This window comes from Notechis scutatus, chromosome 1, assembly GCF_049901735.1.
Source record: "Notechis scutatus isolate UNSWTSFEM ecotype Mainland chromosome 1, rNotScu1.2, whole genome shotgun sequence".
Taxonomy (NCBI): Eukaryota; Metazoa; Chordata; class Lepidosauria; order Squamata; family Elapidae; genus Notechis; species Notechis scutatus.
The window spans coordinates 232,839,455-232,857,960 of record NC_142009.1 but is presented as its reverse complement, the minus strand read 5'-3'; the positions used below and the strand labels follow the sequence as shown (position 1 = coordinate 232,857,960).

The window sequence follows — 18,506 nt, the reverse complement described above, 5'->3', positions numbered from 1 at the left end:
TTGGTTGGTCTCTGTGTGGGAGGGTTCTGGAGCTGCCTTTTTTCGCTCGGGCGTCCCCTGCCGGCCAGCTTGCGAAGTGATAAGAAAGTGCAGTTGGTTAGCATTGGGCAGCTGCCAGGTGGGAACGCGCCGTCGTTTCATTCCTTTCTGTCGCGCGTCGTATCGCAAGGATAGCAAGACGTAGGAAGATTCATTATTGTTGCTGCCTAGGTGCGCTGACGTTACTACAGGCTCTCTTGTAGGGGCCCAGGACTCGCGGCCCTTGCTGGCCATAGATCTTAGGTTCACTCGTAGCGGAATCAGTAAATGGGCTGCCCTCCAATAAAGCGCTTTGCTGTTTCCTCTACATTCGGGCTTATCTTAGCATTGAGAAAATTAGAAAAAGTTAATGTTAGGAAAGACATTTATTTTATTTTTATTTATTTTATTTTGTCAAGCGATTATAGGATAACTGGTATAAGTATAAACATAATTATGAATACATGAAATTGATACGAATAAGAAGAAAAAAGAAACAATAGGACAGGGACGGTAGGCACGTTGGTGCACTTATGCACGCCCACTACAGACCTCTTAGGAAAGGGGTGAGGTCAATAGTAGATAGTCTAAGGTTAAAGTTTTTGGGGTTTGGGGAAGAAACCACAGAGTCAGGTAGAGTATTCCAGACATTGACCACTCTGTTGCTGAAATCGTATTTCCTGCAATCAAGTTTTTGCGGTTAACCTTGAGTTTGTATCTATTGTTTGCTCTAGTGTTGTTATGGTTGAAGCTGAAGTATCCATTGACAGGTAGGACATTACAGTGTATAATTTTATGCACGGATCAGACCGAAGGCGGCGTAGTTCTAGGTTGTCTAGGTCTAGAATTTCAAATCTGGTGGCATAAGGTATTCTGCAATGAGTAGAGGAGTGGAGAACTCTTGTGAAATATTTCTAGACTTCTATATTTCTGGACATTCCTATTCCTTTCTGTGTAGTTTTGGAAAAAGCAGGTGGCCCTTGCATTTTGAAATAGTTTTGGAAAGGATTTATGTTTTGCTTTTAAAAAAAATGCATGTGAGGAAAAGTAGGAGAGAGATTTTTAATTTTTTGTTGAAGTTTTTTTTGCAGAATAAAACAATGCAAATTTAAAGAAGGAAAAGTGGGGGGAAGTGATAAAGAAAAAAGGAAACAAAAGGATACAAAGAAGCCTCTTCTGCTCCTCACAGCAGTTATAAACTTATTTATATTTTTCTTTTCTATAGATATTGCTTCCTTCTTTCCATATTCTATCCTTTATAATCGTCAAACCCATAAATCACAAGTTCATTTTTGTTCTGTTTTCAGCTTAATGTCCTAACAGGATTCCAATCACTGACAAATGTAATTGTTGCCTTTTCCCTAATCAAACAACTCATTTTTTGCCATTTCTACAAATTCTGTCATCTTCACCAACCTATTCACCAACCTCTATTGTGTGTATTTCAGAGTGTTTCCATCTTTGTGCATGTAATGATGTTGCTGTAGATGAAAAGTAAGATGATTTTGACTGGCAGAGAGTATAGAGCATCAAGGCCCTCCAATTTGTTTTATTAGCCAATCTTATAGGTGCGCCCCTGTACCTAAGGCAGTGTTCTTCAAACTTGCAACTTTAAAATTGATGAACTTCAACTCCCAGAATTCCACAGCAGCATTTTAAAGTTGCCAAGTTTGGGGGGTGGGAATAACCCAAGGAATATTTATGACAATTTTGTTTATGCAACTGTGTTGATAATTTTATTAACATCTGCATTTGGGGGAGAAATTTTGTTTCCAGAGATTGGGCCTTCCACTTTACTGAGTTAGTGCTATCCATCCATCCTTAAGCTGGCAGAAAAATAAGCCTGCATGGAATTTGCTATCCCTATTGCCAATCCCAGTTTCTGCCAGTCACCTGTCTTGCTTCCAAACCTGTTTTAAATGCCTTGATGCTGCCTTTGGGTGGTATTGGAATAAGAAGAGAAATGTTCCTTTTGACAATGGAACAGTTTAGGAAATTTTAAAACTATGTCACGGTTTCTCCTAGTTTCGGTAGTTGAAAAAGGGGATATAGTTTTAGTCATGTAGGTTTCAGTGACTCTTGTCTAAGTAAAACTGATTAGAATTCATCCTGTATTTTTTTAATAGAAATGTAGCCACTTGTTAAATTATTTAAAATTTTGCTTTTAAGTTTGTGGTGCTTTGTCAAAAAATCTGATGGTTGCAGAATCATATAATGGCTAACACTGGAAATTTAACTTAAAGTTCCAACCAGCAATATATAGTTAATTATAACTATACTTAGAGATATTTCCTATTTTCCCTAGTGTTTGCTGTATTATATGTATTTGGTTGGTTTTCCATTTTTTTTCTTCCTTGTTCAAAATTAAATAGAAAAGATGACCATGAACTTTACTAAAGGAACAAATATACTCCTTTATATATGAAGAAGGAGATAATAGCCAATAACATTTTATATCATCTGAGCATTAGCAGAATATTTTATGTTTTGCCTCATAAGCTTCCATTTTCCTAACTATAGCAAGGTAGAACAATCCCAATTTTCTTGTGACTTAAGTCATGCTAAGACTTTTATTATTAAACGCTATTAACATGTATTTGTATAATGCAAACTATATGTATCATATTCCAGCAAATGGCAGAACATTTCAGTTACTAATTCCCTCAGATAACACAAACATCTGCTTAGTTTTTAACATTACATTTACCCCCTTTTGTAGCTGTGCTTTCATATTGTACAACTTCTACCATTTCTACTGAATGGTTGATTAGCATTGTCAGCTGTAATGAAAATGATTGGTAGCAAGTGACTGTTAGTAACACCAACAAAAGATGATTAGTAGTGAAGGCAGTGTTGATAACAGATAATACATGATTTAGCTGATTTTTTTACTCAATCACAATTTTTGGATTCTTATTATTAGTTAATCATGCATTCATTCTTATGTTTTATATCAGGGCTGTCAAACTTGTGGCCTGCAAGCTTGATGCGTCACACACTGCCCATGCCAAGTTTAGCGAAGAGGGGAAAAGTCCTGATACATCACGTGACACTGCTGTGGCGACACAAGTTTGACACCCCTGTTTTATATATATGTTTATCCTTTATGTAAGTTTTTAAAATATTTTTGTTTTCAAAATTATTAACTGTTTGTAGTTTAGTTTGTAGTCTACCCTTTCTATTAAGACTGTAATAAAGATTTGAAAAGAAAGCTGTAATCACATTAAGACTTAGCTTAGTGAGTATATTTAAACTAAAATTTTGAGGCTTATATAAGATCTTCTGGTTCAGAATCAAAATTAATTTCATATGTCACAAAAACAATGTTCTGCAATAAATCAACATTTAAAAGGAACCATACATGAGAAGCAGTGTTGTGTTTTCTTCCTCAGTTCTCATGTGGTGATGGGATTCAGCATGTGCCAAGTGATAAAGAGCTTTATAGGCGAAGACTAGCTCTTTAAATTTTATGTGGGAGCCTACTAAAGCCAATGCTGTTTTTATGCACTTTGCATTGTTCTTTGTTTTTAAATGTTTAACATTTATAAACTGCCCAGTCACTGGAATTTAGGTGACTTATAAACAATAAGTTATTATTTCATGCTTATAGCACTGCTGTTATATGGCACTGATGGCTCTCACCTACCAGCAAGTGAACTGTTGTGTTTTGAACTAACTTAGCTTGCTTGTATTTTTCATAGGTAGCTCCATGTAAAGTAAATGATTGAAGCAAGAGGTGTGCTTTGGGAGAAAAAGTGAAATCTCCTTTGGATTGAGCTCAATTCCTGGTGATTTCATGGGAAAAGTCGTGCAGTTTGTTTAGCAACATATAGATACGGACTGGCTGGATGCCATTTTTTTACATTCTCCCCTTGGTTAGATAAAGGAAACTGGCTGATTCATGTTAGTTTTTTAGCATGGCAAGATTGACTGCAGTGAGAAAAAAATAGGGGTGGATTTGAAGATTTTTCTGATGATTTGGGGAATGAAAGCAGGAGCCTTTTGAGAAAGCTTACATTCAGCAAGATCTACTTCAAAACGTATCTTCTACTCCAACCCTCACTATTGCTTTGCTTTACCTGTAGCAGGTCCTTCGCCTTGAAAGGAAAATGATGGGGCACAAGCAAAGCAGAGCAATGCCCATTCTGCAGGTTTTCACATTGGCAAGAAGGGAAGCTATAACTATGTCAGAGCTGTTTTTTGACATAGGTGCGTTTCATTCCTTTCTCATTTTTTCAGAGGTTTAGTAAGAGGATAGTAGTAGAATTAATCACATTATTACAATATACTCAAACACCGATAAAATAGTCTGTCATTGGTCCTATTAGGAACATTGTGGTAAAGGTCCTTCTGTTGTGCTTCCTGGCTCAAGATAATGGAAAGCAAATAGAGCAGTGCTGCTTTGCCCTATGTCCTAAATTAGTTTTTAGATCACAGTTGCTGGCTAAATAATACCAAGCTTTTATCAGCCCTTACAAAAGCAATACTTAAAAAAAAAATCACTTGTCTTGGTTTTTCTGATTTAGGACTTGGCCACTGAAGGGAAATGAACTGGAGGTTGCATTTCAGAGTCTCTGAAAGGAAAACCCTGCTTCAGATTGCCAGTTTACAGAGATTAATTGGTAAGTCTCGGTCTGTTTCAGGTAGCTTGCTTGATCTGAGAAAAGCATATCAGGGTTTTAAAAGTATGGAAATTTGTGACAGTAGGTGGACAAATATATGGGAGTTAATATATTATGAACAACAAAGGGAAAAGCTGAATATGGGAAACAGTGCTGTTGAGATCCTCATGTAGTCACTAGGAATAAAGCTCAATTTACTTATTTTAACATTTTATTGCATAAATTGTAAGCAAATGCAATATATGTAATAGCAATATATAATAAAGATAAAACTACTCCCACACAGGAAGTATTAACCATGTAAAATTTTGTTTTGCTGAGCTAAATTATTTGTCGTTCTTCTTCAAAATGATTCTTCACTTTCAATATTTTCTCCAAAAATGTTTTTTAATTATTTTTAGGATGGAAGTCTCTGGATTTCTGGATGTATGCCCAGCATCAGCATTTTAGAAATTCTTCCAGTCTGACAGCCTGCAAAAATCTTCCCTTAATTCCATTAAGATCTGTCCTCTGCTTTCCTCATGGAAAACATTTGCTGCAGAAGACTTCAGAAAGTAGCTTTAAAAATACAACAGACTTGTCTGGGATAAGGTATCCTTTATGTAAATATTCTTTAACTTGAAATTCTATTAAATCTTATTTAACAGTAAGGCTCATTAAAACTCAAGAGATTTTTGACTGTTTGTTGTGAGCCTATAATAAGCTACCTTTCAGGTTCAAAGTTCTCATTCTCATAATAGTTCTATTGCTGGCAGAAGGAAAGGATCCATCCAGAGGACACCGCGTCTGTTTGGTATTACATTAGAAAGCATATAAAAGGCTATTCTCTGCATAAAATGATATATATTTTAAAATGTCATTAACTTAATATAAAATATTTTTCAGTATTCCAATCCATAGGTTATAATACAACGTACAGTTATCAGGCATACAATTTAAAAAGAGTATTTAATAAAATTTAAAAAAAATTAAGCTAATATAAAAATATTTTTGTTACAAGGACAAAATCATCCCCATGTAATGCTACTGTGGAGGAAATGTTTATGATGTTGGGTTGCATTTAATCTATGGAGTATTTTTCAGAGCTGTCTGTGTTTTTCATAAGAATTCAGTTTTATGGGGATCAGGGTAGAATCCTTTTTCAGAACAGGTTCTGTTCTGTACTGTACATTTGCATTCTTGTAAATAACCGTTCTGATTGGCTAGAACGCACGGCGACCCGATTGGCCGAGCGAGCCGCACTAATTGGCCCACTGTGGATCACCCGCGATTGGAGGAATCCGATTGCGGGAGATTCAAGGCGATGCCATTGGCCGCGGCTCGGCCGGCAAGTTCAATATAAGCCGCCACACACCCTAGCCAAGCTAAGCCGATCTCGAACTGAATAAAGAGTTGAAAGTCACGAAGCCTTGCGTCCTCCTTTCCGATCGGCGAACTTAACACTGGCGACGAGGATGGGATCGCGAAACTGATCCCCACCGAGCACGTGGCACCAAGATAGAGGCATCCAGCAAGATGGCCAGCATCGCGCCACCCGCCCCCTTCAACCAAGCTACTGAGGACTGGGAATCATACATAGACCGATTCCTGATGTTCCTGGAAAGTAGCAACCTCAAGGACGCAAATGGGCAGAAAAAAAGAGCTGTTTTGCTGACACACTGCGGGCCCGCAGTGTTTAAAATGGCAAAAGCCCTTGCGAAACCCGAAGACGTTAAGGCAACGGACTGGGCCGACCTTGAGCCTCTGCTACGAAGCCACTATGCCCCCGCCGTACCCACCCTCATCAGGCGGCACAACTTCCTGCCGAGACCAGAGAGAGGGTGAGAGCATCGGCGATTTCGTAGCGGATCTACGGAACCTAGGGGGCATGTGCGGCTTCACGGACATGGACGAGGCACTACGAGACAGCGTTGTCTTCGGACTCAAGGACCCCGTCCTACAGAGCCGGCTGATGGCAAGGGGCGACATCTCCCTCGCAGACGCCCTTGCCGAGACAACCGCAGCTGAGGCAACCCGGAAGTCCGCAGCCCGAATGCGACGAACCGACGGGACAGATCGGCCCGTAACCACTGAGACGAACCAAACACCAGGAAACCCCCAGGAGACCACCCGCCGAGCGACCACCACCACCCATCATGGCGACCTCGACTCCCTCTCCGACACCACCGATGGAGAGGAAGATATCCACAGGCTCCAAGCAGAAAGGGACCGGCGCGAGCGACGGAGTCGTAAGTCGGGGCTACAATGCGCTGGGTGCGGGGGTGACCATCCTCGGGCAGACTGCTGTTTCTTTGACGCGATCTGCCGCCATTGCGACAAGAAGGGGCACATCGCTCGAGTCTGCCGTTTCAAGCGAAACTACAGCCCCCGACCACACAGCAGCAGCCAAAGGCAAGATCGCACACACACACACCCTGGACAAGAGACCGCCAGGCCAAGAGCTGGTGGAGCCGAGAGGAACGGAGCCGACGGAACGACGAGGACCGACAAAGAGAAGAGACCCATCAGACGGTCATCATCGGCCATTCGTCTAGCTGGGATGCCCGCAAGGTACACGTGGAGGTGGGCATCGAAGGCCAACCATGCAAAATGGAGGTGGACTCCAGGTCCTACCTCTCCATGGTTGCATGGCGGGAAATCAAGCGCCTGGTGCCCAGCATCCACAAAAAGGGACTAGAAAGCCAAAAGCTAATTCTAAAGGACTACTAAGGGAACCGCATCCCCATAGTCGGCACCAGACAATTTAAAATCACATTCAAAGGGCGAACAGCAACACTTCCCCTAACTATCGTGGTCTGAGACCGACCCAGACTTTTGGGACTACAGTGGTTCGCACCGCTTGGAATCGGGGTGACGGGCATCGATCACATCACCGAAGCAGACTGGGAGGAACAACTCGCGAAGGCCTTCCAGGAGGTTTTCGACAGCAGCCTGGGCAAGTACCGTGGGCCCCCTATTTCTTTCAGCCTAGATCCCAGCATTCCCCCGATCCGCCTTAAGCCACGGCGTGTGCCTTTCGCACTCAGACCTAAGATCAATGAGCAAATAGACAAGCTCATCAAACAGGGAGTGCTAGAACCGATCGACCACGCCAGATGGGAGACCCCCATAGTCACCCCGGTAAAGCCCGATGGGTCGGTGAGAATCTGCAGGGACTATAAGGCCACCCTAAACTGCGCCCTACAGCAAAGCGCCTACCCCGTCCCGGTAGTACAGCACCTTCTGCACTCACTGGGAGGGGGGGGCAAGGTCTTCGCGAAGCTCGACCTGGCACAAGCCTACCAGCAGCTGCCGGTCGACGCAGAAACCGCCGAGGCGTAAACCATAGTGACACACCGGGAGGCTTTCCGCTGCAAGAGACTCCAGTTCGGGGTCAGCGTGGCACCGGGAATTTTCCAGAGCCTAATGGAAAGGTTACTACAAGGCATCAAGGGGGTGGTGCCCTATTTTGATGACGTGCTGGTATCAGCGGCAAACACGAAACAATTAGAAAGCCGACTAAGGGAGGTATTACAAAAATTCAAAGACTCGGGGCTGAAAGTCAAAAAAGAAAAATGCCAGCTGTGCACCGAAAAAGTCGAATTCCTAGGGTACCTCCTAGACCAGCACGGAATCCACCCCACAGAGAAAAAAATCAGGGCCATCAAAGAAGCCCCCAGACCGAATAACAAAACCGAACTGCAGGCGTTTCTCGGGCTGATTAACTTCTATAATGTTTTCCTGCCCCAAAAGGCGACGGCGGCAGAGCCTTTGCATAGGCTACTCGACAAAACAGCCATTTGGAACTGGGGAAGGCGAGAGGAAAACGCATTCAACCGGACGAAAGACCTACTCACATCAGACGCTGTCCTCATTCAATACAGCGAGACCCTACCACTAGTGGTCACATGCGACGCATCACCTTTCGGCGTCGGAGCCGTCCTCAGCCACACTCTCCCGGACGGAAAAGAGGCACCCATCGCCTTCTTTTCAAGAACCCTCTCAAAACCAGAAAGGAATTACAGCCAGCTAGATAAGGAGGCCCTGGCAATCGTCGCCGCCGTAAAGAGGTTCCACGAGTACCTCTATGGCAGGACCTTCACCATCATCACCGATCACAACCCGCTGCTGGGAATCCTGGCAGGGAACAAGGCCACCCCGAACATTCTATCCCCAAGGATGACAAGGTGGTCCGAATTCCTCGCCGCCTACAGCTACCGGCTGACCCACCGACCCGGTAAGACTATTGCCCACGCAGACGCCTTGAGCCGCACGCCGCTACCCGACCTGGACACTGACCCAGCACCCACAACGTCCACCCTGAGCATAGAAACTCTACCTAATCTCCCTGTAACCGCGTCAGACATTGCCCGCGAAACCAATAAAGACAAACGTCTGGCGCGGGTTTTGTATTGGGTGGAGAAAGGGTGGCCGGAAACAGACGACGACGGACAATTCAGGTCATTTCGGAACCGGCAAACAGAACTGTCCATACAAAAGGGTTGTTTACTATGGGGGGATAGGGTTGTCATCCCGGAAAAATTACAAAAAAAGTGTCTTGGAGCTATTGCATGAGGGGCACCCGGGCATCGTTAAGACTAAAGCCCTGGCCAGGAGTTACGCCTGGTGGCCAGGGATGGACAAACAGATCGAGGCTTGGGTGGCAACATGCAGACCATGCCAAGAATCCAGGCCAAGCCCCCCCACCGTCCCAATCCGGGAATGGGAGACCCCCAGGGGGCCATGGTCCAGGATTCATATAGACTTCGCCGGACCTACGAAGGGACACACTTTCCTCATCATGGTAGATGCTTACTCCAACTGGTTGGAGGTAAGCAACATGAGAACCACCACCACGGAGGCCGTTACCAGAGAACTCAACAGACTATTTGCAACCCATGGCCTCCCCGACGTCATTGTATCCAATAATGGGCCCCAATTTACCTCGCTGGAATTCAAAAAATTCCTAGCGGAATGGGGGATACGGCATGCGCTGACAGCGCCAGCACATCCGGCGGCGAATGGGAGGGCGGAACGAATGGTACAATTTACAAAAAAAACAATCCAGAAAATAGAAACCGGAGAAATACAGGAAAAAATTAATAAAATGCTATTTATACAACACATAACGCCAAACACGACAACCAACAAAAGCCTGGCAGAACTACTAATGGGGAGAAAATTGAGGTTCCCACTAGACAGACTACACCCCACATACAACCCGGAAAAACCCCCCGACTCATCCAGCAAGCACCGGGCATTCATACCAGGTGACGCAGTATACGCAAAAAACCTCACAGGGGACCCACTCTGGGTACCAGCAACAATAACCCAGGTGACAGGTCCCCGCTTGTACCGACTGCAAACAACCGACGGACGAGCATGGAAAAGACACATCGATCAGTTAAGATCGAGAACCAACACGAGAAACCGACACGCAAGCATACACAGAAAAAGGTGCTACAGGGGGAAGGGAAAACCCCAACACCAACCAAGAGGGGAGGGAAAACCCCGGAAATCAAGACAAACAACCCCAACAGGAAAGAAACCAAGAATACTCACCAACCAGAACAGAAGCAGACAAACAACCCGAAGCCTCGCCAGGGAGAAACAGCCAAGCCAGCTCAACCAGCCCGGAAAGACCAGGCGGGAGCGACAAAGGCCGCAGCTCGACCAACCCGAGTAGACCGGGAGGGAGCTACAACGAAAGGCCCGGCTCACCCTTCCAGGCGGTTCCATCAATGAGGCAGGGAGCGACACAGAACCCGACCGAACCGTTCGAAGACCAGACAACAACTAACCTGCGCAGGTCCAGTAGGCAAGTACGGAGCCCCGCCTACTTACGGGACTACGTCACGTAGGACCATACCAAGAGGGGAGGAGTGTTCTGTACTGTACATTTGCATTCTTATAAATAACCGTTCTGATTGGCTGGAACGCGCGGCGACCCGATTGGCCGAGCGAGCCGCACTGATTGGCCTGCTGTGGATCACCCGCGATTGGAGGAATCCGATCGCGGGAGATTCAAGGCGATGCCATTGGCCGCGGCTCGGCCGGCAAGTTCAATATAAGCCGCCGCACACCCTAGCCAAGCTAAGCCAATCTCGAACTGAATAAAGAGTTGAAAGTCACGAAGCCTTGCGTCCTCCTTTCCGATCGGCGAACTTAACAGGTTCTAAATATTTGGCAAGTACAGCAAAACAAGTTGGAGTTGGTCAGGAGAAGTTTTAGGAGAATGGCTGTCATATTTGTCCAATACCACTTCTTGCATCTGAAATTGTGTTAATACTAATTGGAGGGAAGTTACAGTAATATATTTCAGATGTTGCCTCCATTCAACTAAGTATTTTCATACTGCATATCAAGACCCAATTTTGTTAGCAATTAAACTTTAATCAGCTTTAATCATGCAGATACAGTATATATAAAATACTCTGCTGTTGAAACATCCCCAAATGTAAAAAAAAATCTTGGTGAATACCACGTTTTACATAATATGTCAAAAGTGCTTCTTTGTGTAAAACATAGGAACTAGCAAACTTATACAAGAAACGATGCCATTCATGGTCTGTTTTGGCCTTAACTTTAAATGGAATTATCTAATATTCATTCTCCATTGAACCTAACTATAGTGAAAATATGCCCAATACGTTAATTTTTTTTCTACTATATCCCAATGGTGTTGCCTTCAGCTTGACTTAAGTCCATGAATGAGAAAGTCCTAAGTCATCCTTGGCTGAACTGGTATTGTTTTTCACTTTACCTGGGCATGGTCCGAGGACAATCTGTATAAAATTTCATCTTTTATCAAGGAAGTCAAGTGATTGCAATTATTTGAATGAGAGACAACAGGAACTGACAATGGGAACAGAAAGCTGTATGCTAGTAGAGTTTCTTTGTCTGCTAAAGGCTGGGTGGAGATTCTTCAATGCCACATCAAGGGAAAAGGAAAAGCTCACGCTGATCCTTTTCTGAATGTATTAGATAACAATCCATGGATGGGTATTTCCTGTAAATCATAGATTGGACTGGAATATTGGTTATTTTTTCCTTTATAAGTGTGATTCTTTATCATCTAAAGCATGCTTACTTATTACGTTGCCTGCAGGATCCAGGGAATAAGGTTATTGTCCCTATCCACATTCTCAAGAGTGTTTTTTGGAATTGGCCAAGGAGGAAATAACAGTGGAAATAAGAAGCTCAGCCTAAGAGATGTGATGGAACGCATCCAGAAGAAAGAATGCCATAGGATAGTAGTGATGGCTGGAGCAGGACTCAGTACCCCGAGTGGGATTCCAGATTTCAGGTACTGTGTGGAGCTACTCATATGCCTTTGCCAGCTTTAACCAAATAAGCATTCATGTCAGCAAAACACAAGAATGGTCATCCATGAAACCTGTTTGCAGTAGGTGTCACACTGTCACATAGCTTTTATCATGTGTTAAATAACAGCGGCTCAAATAGGGTATTTTGGGGGGGGGATGACTGTAGGGAAATGTCAGTGTTATTTTTCTGCTTCTCCCAACACAGAGCCTTGTTTCCTCTTTTAATTAGTAGTGCAACAACTCTTCACAAAAAAGGGCTACATGAACTGTCGTACCTTCAAGAGTTTTTTTGGAGGTCTTCAAGAACGATTGTATTGCCAACAATAATATTAGTATTATTGGCCAAGAGTCATTTGGCCTTTTACTTTCCTTTTTCTCATTTGATCTTGCTGTTCTAAGACATTAACACACTTCTTATTTATTTTAGCGTTCAATCAGATTTGATTCCTGGTTATGTGGTTATTTCAGGAACTTTTTCAGAACTGGTTTGGCATTGCCATTTTCTTAAGGTTGAGAGGAGTGACTGGCCCAAGGTTACCCAGCTGGCTTTCCATGCTTAGATCAAGACTAAAACTCATGTTTCCCTATTCGTGATCGAACACTTTATCCACCAGATCAAACTGATCTGAATTTATAAATTGGTTGCAAATGAAAAATCCACTTATTTTATAGTTGGTCCTCACCAATAGTAATTGGGACAGGAACTCGGTTGCTAAATGACATGGTTGTAAAGCGCAATGTCACATAATTGTGCTGATTTACAATGGCAGTTCCAGCAGTCATTGTCATTAGGTGAATCATACATGGTCTTAGCATCTGACGATAACGGCCTCTTGCTGGTTTCCTCAATGACTTTGCTTACGGAAGCCATCAGTGAAGGTTTCAAACTACAATTATTTGACCATGAGATGCTGCACTTATATGTGCAAGCTGGTTGCCAAGCACTTGAATTGCAACCGTGTGTAGGAATGTTGCAACAGCTGCAACTAAAGGACCCATCGTAAGTACCCCTTGTTCAGACTCACTGTAATTTTAAGCAATTGCTGAGCAAGTGGATGTTACACAAGGATTACCTGTATATGAATTCATTTTACTTGGTAGGTCAGTCATTTCTGTATTGTCTCAGGTGATTCTATTGGAATGTCGTGTTCCCTGTTGCACTTAGTAGTTTGTGGACAGCAGCAGAAACCAATTCAATATCTGCTGCCACTGTCTTAAAGTTGGGTGAAGTGGGTTCTTCCTTATCCAACCTATCCCATGCTCATTAAAACCCACATACATGCAAGGTAAATCATGTCTGGGAGAGGTAGATCTATTAGGTTCAACAGATGTTCTGTATTTTGTGGTGACTTCTTGGGATAATTGTTTTCCTTGTCAAAATACTTGTAACTTGGAACATTCTGGGTGTAATTGTTTTGTTTTGAGTGAAAAGTAAAATGCATTTACCACTTTCCTTTCCTTAGAATTCTAATCATGTTGATTTCTTGGATTAGATATTTCAGTACTGTACCTAGGGATTTCCTTTGTTAAGGCTTTCAACTGCCAATTTGTGGATCCCCCTCATACGTTCATTGGGTTGAACAATGACTAAGAAGTTAGGCAGACATTGCATGCATTGACAAATGTATGGGAGTAATTGCCTTTGATTAAATCAGTGATATCAACTGCAGTTAGTATCCAAATATAGATTTGGATTTCACATATAGAGAAAACAGTATACGTGAGCTCTTCTGGAACAATAATTGTTCCCACGCTGGGTACTTCCTCTTGTCCAGTTGGTAGTCCTGTAATGTATGATAGACTTTGTCCTGATACATCATCTTAAAAAACCAGCTTTCTAACTTGGGGGAAAGTGTTCCTAATCCAGTACTTGCCTTTATTTATGTGAGGCACTTTTTTAAAAAAAAAACGTATCCCATACAAATAGTGAACCATAAGATAGGGATCCCTTGAATGGATTTGGTTTCCCGGCCTGTCATTATTCTAATTTTACTCTACTATTCTTTTTGCAGGTCTCCTGGGAGTGGGCTATACAGTAACCTTCAGCAGTATAATATTCCGTACCCTGAAGCCATATTTGAACTTAGCTACTTTTTCCAGAATCCCAAGCCTTTCTTCAGGTTAGCTAAGGAGTTGTACCCTGGCAATTACAGACCAAACTATGCCCATTATTTTCTTCGACTTCTGTTTGACAAAGGGCTCCTTCTGCGCCTCTACACACAAAATATTGATGGGCTGGAGAGAGGTGAGCCTCTTGCCACTGGCTCTGAGAAGATAGATTGAAAGCAAATTATACAACAATAATATTTGTTGTGGTGATGGTGATGATGAGGGATCATCCATTTTAAATATCTTTGAGTTGGTGAAGAGTTTGACCAAATCTGATCTTTCAGTCTTGTGTGTTCTAGTTGCTGGGATTCCTCCAGATAAATTAGTTGAAGCTCACGGCACATTTGCTTCTGCTACATGTACTGTCTGTCGAAGATCATATTCAGGAGAGGATTTCAGGGTAAGCTACAGCGCAGCAGGAATAGTACAAGTATTTACATATATCATTTTTAATGCAAATGTACAGTCAGCCTGTTTCTGTTGATTCCAGGCTTCCAGAAAGGTAACATTCCAATCCTTGAAATCCTTGTCCTACTCGAACACCAGCCAGTTGAGATATCTATTCCTCATCTTTACTCTCACTTCACAGGCAGCATCTCTCTTACTCCACATCTCTCATGAGACAATCCAAGATCATTTCTCACGTAACAGTGAAGTCAGCAGAGTGATTTCTCCAAAATGCAAAGCAGGCATGAATAAGGATAGAGACAACCAGCCAGTAATGCTCCTCCTATTCTCAGCTTTTCCTGGCTGCTCCTATTCATAGGATAGGCCTCCTTCCACTGGCCGGGCTAAGAAATGACAGTAGCTGCCTACTCACTGGCTCCTCTTTTCAGATGGATCCACGTATTTCAACTGGATCCTAGATCTTTGCTTCAGCAAAGGATTGCCCTTGCTTTTATTGCAATTTTAGTGTGCGCTGTCCTCAGTTGTGATGTCAATCTTGTGGCTTATACTGCCTGATTAGGAACTTATATCCCTATTATCTGATTTCATTTCAGGGGGATGTGATGACTGACAAAATTCCCAAATGCCCTGTTTGCACTGGAGTGGTCAAGCCTGACATTATATTCTTTGGAGAAGAGCTCCCTCATCGCTTCTTCTTGCATTTGACAGACTTTCCTATGGCAGACCTGCTTTTTATCGTTGGAACCTCCCTTGAGGTCTGGCTATCATGAACATGGGAAGAGAATAAGAGATGGGTTTTTAAGACAAAGTGATTCAGAGACTCTGGAGAACAGAGAAAAAGTCATGAGAAGTCAGCGATCAACGAAAGAGATGGGCAGGGATTTCAGGGTTTTAAGTTCATTATATTGTAGAACAGGACTGTCCAATCTTGGCAAGTTTAAGACCTGTGGGCTTCAGCTCCCAGAATTCCCCAGCTGAACTCCACAAGTCTTAAAGTTGTCAAGGTTGGATACCCCTGCTGTAAAGCCAGGGGTGGGCTGCTGGGGATTTGCAGGGGTTCGGGAGATCCTAAGATTCTGCACACTTTGGAGAACCCCCAAATCCCATTCCTGGCTGGCCCCGCCTACCCCTCCCAGGAGTCCCCACGCGGCCTGTTTTCGATGCAGGTAAGTGCAGAGCTCATGCGGAGGCTCGGGGAGGGTGAAAAATGGGCCTCCCGGAAGTTTGGGAAACCCGAAAATGGGCCTGTTTCTGGCTTCCAGAGAGCCTCCAGAGCCCTTCCCGGAGGCTTGACAAAAGCCTCCGGAACCTGGGGAGGACAAAATTGCCCCCCCTCCCTGCCATGGTGCCAGAGGCAGACTAGGCCACACTCACCATGGCCACGCCCACCCAACAACCGGGCAGAGAACCCGTTGCTAACATTTTTGAAGCCCACCCCTGTATAAAGCCTTAAGAATTCATTATCTTCAGCTGTCTTCTCCCATAGGAATAATATTGCAGGCCTTGTTGCTAGAAGGTTTTGCTCAAATATCTTGTAAGGACTCTTAGAAAAATCAGCATATAAATCAAAGTACCATCTCATCATCTTAAATATTGACAGTACCATTTTTTGTATCCTGTGATTTGTGCACGGTTCATCTTAGCACATATGGAGTGGGCAAATGCAGGAGACATTTGGTGTAAGCTTTCAGTTTAACATTTGAAGATCTATAACTATTTTCTTCTTAGAAATAAAACCCCCAAAGTGCAGCGATCTTTAGTTTGCAAGAGAGATGACTCCCTCCACTCTCCTTTCTAATGCTTTATTTTAGGTGGAGCCCTTTGCTAGTCTGGCAGGAGCTGTCCGTGGTTCTGTGCCTCGTGTTCTGATTAATCGAGACCTGGTGGGGCCATTTGCATTCCGGTCACAGCACAATGATGTAGCTGAACTGGGAGATGTAATCAGTGGAGTGGAAAAAGTGGTAGAATTGTTAGGCTGGAAAGAGGAGCTACAGGAACTAATAAAAAAGGAAAAAGAAAAGGTATGTCATTTTTATTTGAAAACTTTGCCTCTCACGCTTTTTATTTTGCTGGTTGGAGTTATGAAAATGATACAATTAAGGATAAGACTTTAATTAATATAGACTACACAGTTGTTTTATCCATCAGACTATTTATCAATCATATAGATTTATTTTTCTTACATTTGTTATATCCACCCAATTCCATGGGATGCTATCACTTTCCATCTTGGTAACTAAAGGAAAATGTCTATGTAATCTGTCCCATGTGACAATTTGTTGCATTTTATGATTTATTTCAGTAACATTTTGCTTTCTCAGAGTGAAACTTAAGATTTGGAAACAATTCATAAAATTATAGTTTGGGTATTCCTTGCATTCAATGACCAAAGTTGCAATAGAAATGAATGGATGGTACTTATAGAACCATTCCTCTAATTTTCCTCTAATTTCCTGCCATCACAATGCCCTACAGCAGGGGTCTCCAACCTTGGCAACTTTAAGCCTGGCGGACTTCAACTCCCAGAATTCCCCAGCCAGCTTTGCTGGCTGGGGAATTCTGGGAGTTGAAGTCCGCCAGGCTTAAAGTTGCCAAGGTTGGAGACCCCTGCCCTACAGTCACACAATTTTTACTTGCTTGCTTGGCAACCAGCTCATACTCAACAAAAGTTGCAATATCCTGCAGACATATGACTGCCATTTGCAACCTTCCCTACTGGCTTCTCAGAAGCAAAGGCAATGGGAAGTTGGCAGGGAAGGTTCTGGTCAGTCTCCCACCTTCTGCTCACTTCATCACACCCTTCTTCTTCTTTTAATTTCCCTGCCCTTGTGTCAACCTGTACCTACCTTTTCCCTGTCCCTGTACTTATGTGAACCTGTGCCCCCTTCCCTTGGCCTCCCTGCACTCACAGGGTACCACAGCACACTCCTAATTCATGTGCAGCCTGTGCCAATTATGTAAAATGAGCATCATTCTGTTCTGAGAGCAGGCTGCGCAGATATATGTTAAACATATTTTGTCTGACAACCCAGAATGATACGATGCAAAACGTCAGTCCATTCTGCTCAGGTTCAAGTAAACATAAGTAAATATAAATGTGGTTAAAATTGGTTCTTCGTGTGTTTATTTGGCGGTAATGTTTTTGTTTAACTACAGTCTCTACTTTGTCATTTCTACTTTTGGGGATGGTATCTCAACAGTTGGTGTGGGTTGTAATAACCCATGTTTTTTGTGTTTTCAGCTGGATATAAAGGAGAAATAGAAGTGTATTCTCTACTTTTGAAAAGATTTAACTCCTCAAAAAGTAAAGTGTGCCTCAGCCAAAGGTTATAGTGATAAATTCACAGATTGGGGTGAAAAGTTTTTGTTCACCTAGTAGGTAACGGTAAGAACTATCTGGAAATAATAATTTAACTCCTTGGACATTTTTGATGCCTCAGAGAAAGGCATGTTCTCAAGCCTCTTGGGGAGATGAAAATAAAATAATTTGATGAAGACTAAACTTCTGGTCCTGGTGACCAACCCAGACTGGATCCTACAAATAATTTGAATTTAATTTTCCATGAAGATAAGCTGTAAACATTTTCAATGTAACTGCTATCTCCCTTTTAGAACGCATTAATTTTCTCCAATTTTTTTTCTTTTTCACCTTGAATTACTTCTGAGTCATTTTAAAAGTATTACGGATATGGGGTGTTTTAATCAGAGCCTCAACAAGAGTATTTCATTCATACTGAATCCACAATTTTCTACCCACTTGGAAGAAATCAAATTTGGAGTGCATTTTTTATCAAAAGTGAATTCCAGCTTTATTTATCAATGTATAAAGTAAAAGTTATGAAAATAATGTGTGTATTAATTCACAGATATCACTTACGTAACTTGAAAAGATAACTTGTTTATCCATCAATATTTCTAGTAAGAGCTAACATATACAGGAATGCTATACTGTAGGTGCTGGATGAATGTGTAGCATTTGCAACTACAGTTCAATTTAAAGCAAAATAAAATCTATTTTAACAATAGCTCAGTATTTTCATTTGAT

At 42.7% G+C, this 18,506-nt stretch overlaps 1 protein-coding gene across 11 annotated transcripts; it reads left to right on the top strand.

Moving 5' to 3' along the window:
* The first annotated feature begins 81 nt into the window (after positions 1–81).
* On the top strand, positions 82–18,486 carry SIRT3 (sirtuin 3). 11 transcript variants are annotated; one of them, XM_087950675.1, is made up of 11 exons: positions 82–118; positions 2,976–3,126; positions 4,104–4,227; positions 4,545–4,640; positions 5,042–5,231; positions 11,728–11,925; positions 13,957–14,189; positions 14,353–14,453; positions 15,055–15,216; positions 16,273–16,482; positions 17,703–18,486. In XM_087950675.1, the coding sequence occupies exons 4-11, from the start codon at positions 4,565–4,567 to the stop codon at positions 17,721–17,723; spliced, it is 1,191 nt and encodes a 396-aa protein (XP_087806801.1). In that variant the 5' UTR covers positions 82–118; positions 2,976–3,126; positions 4,104–4,227; positions 4,545–4,564; the 3' UTR covers positions 17,724–18,486. The 11 variants fall into 11 exon arrangements, with proteins under 11 accessions (XP_087806801.1, XP_087806799.1, XP_087806807.1 ...); XM_087950673.1 differs by having other exon boundaries at positions 82–210; XM_087950681.1 differs by having other exon boundaries at positions 82–210; positions 5,042–5,242.
* The last annotated feature ends 20 nt before the right edge of the window (positions 18,487–18,506 follow it).

Bases quoted from the DNA above. Each gene is read 5' to 3' on its own strand.
- SIRT3 (XM_087950676.1), top strand. From the start codon at position 4,565: ATGAACTGGAGGTTGCATTTCAGAGTCTCTGAAAGGAAAACCCTGCTT. The intron at 5,232-11,727 runs GTATCCTTTATG...CGTTGCCTGCAG, and splicing joins ACAGACTTGTCTGGGATAAG to GATCCAGGGAATAAGGTTAT. The intron at 11,926-13,956 runs GTACTGTGTGGA...TTCTTTTTGCAG, and splicing joins AGTGGGATTCCAGATTTCAG to GTCTCCTGGGAGTGGGCTAT.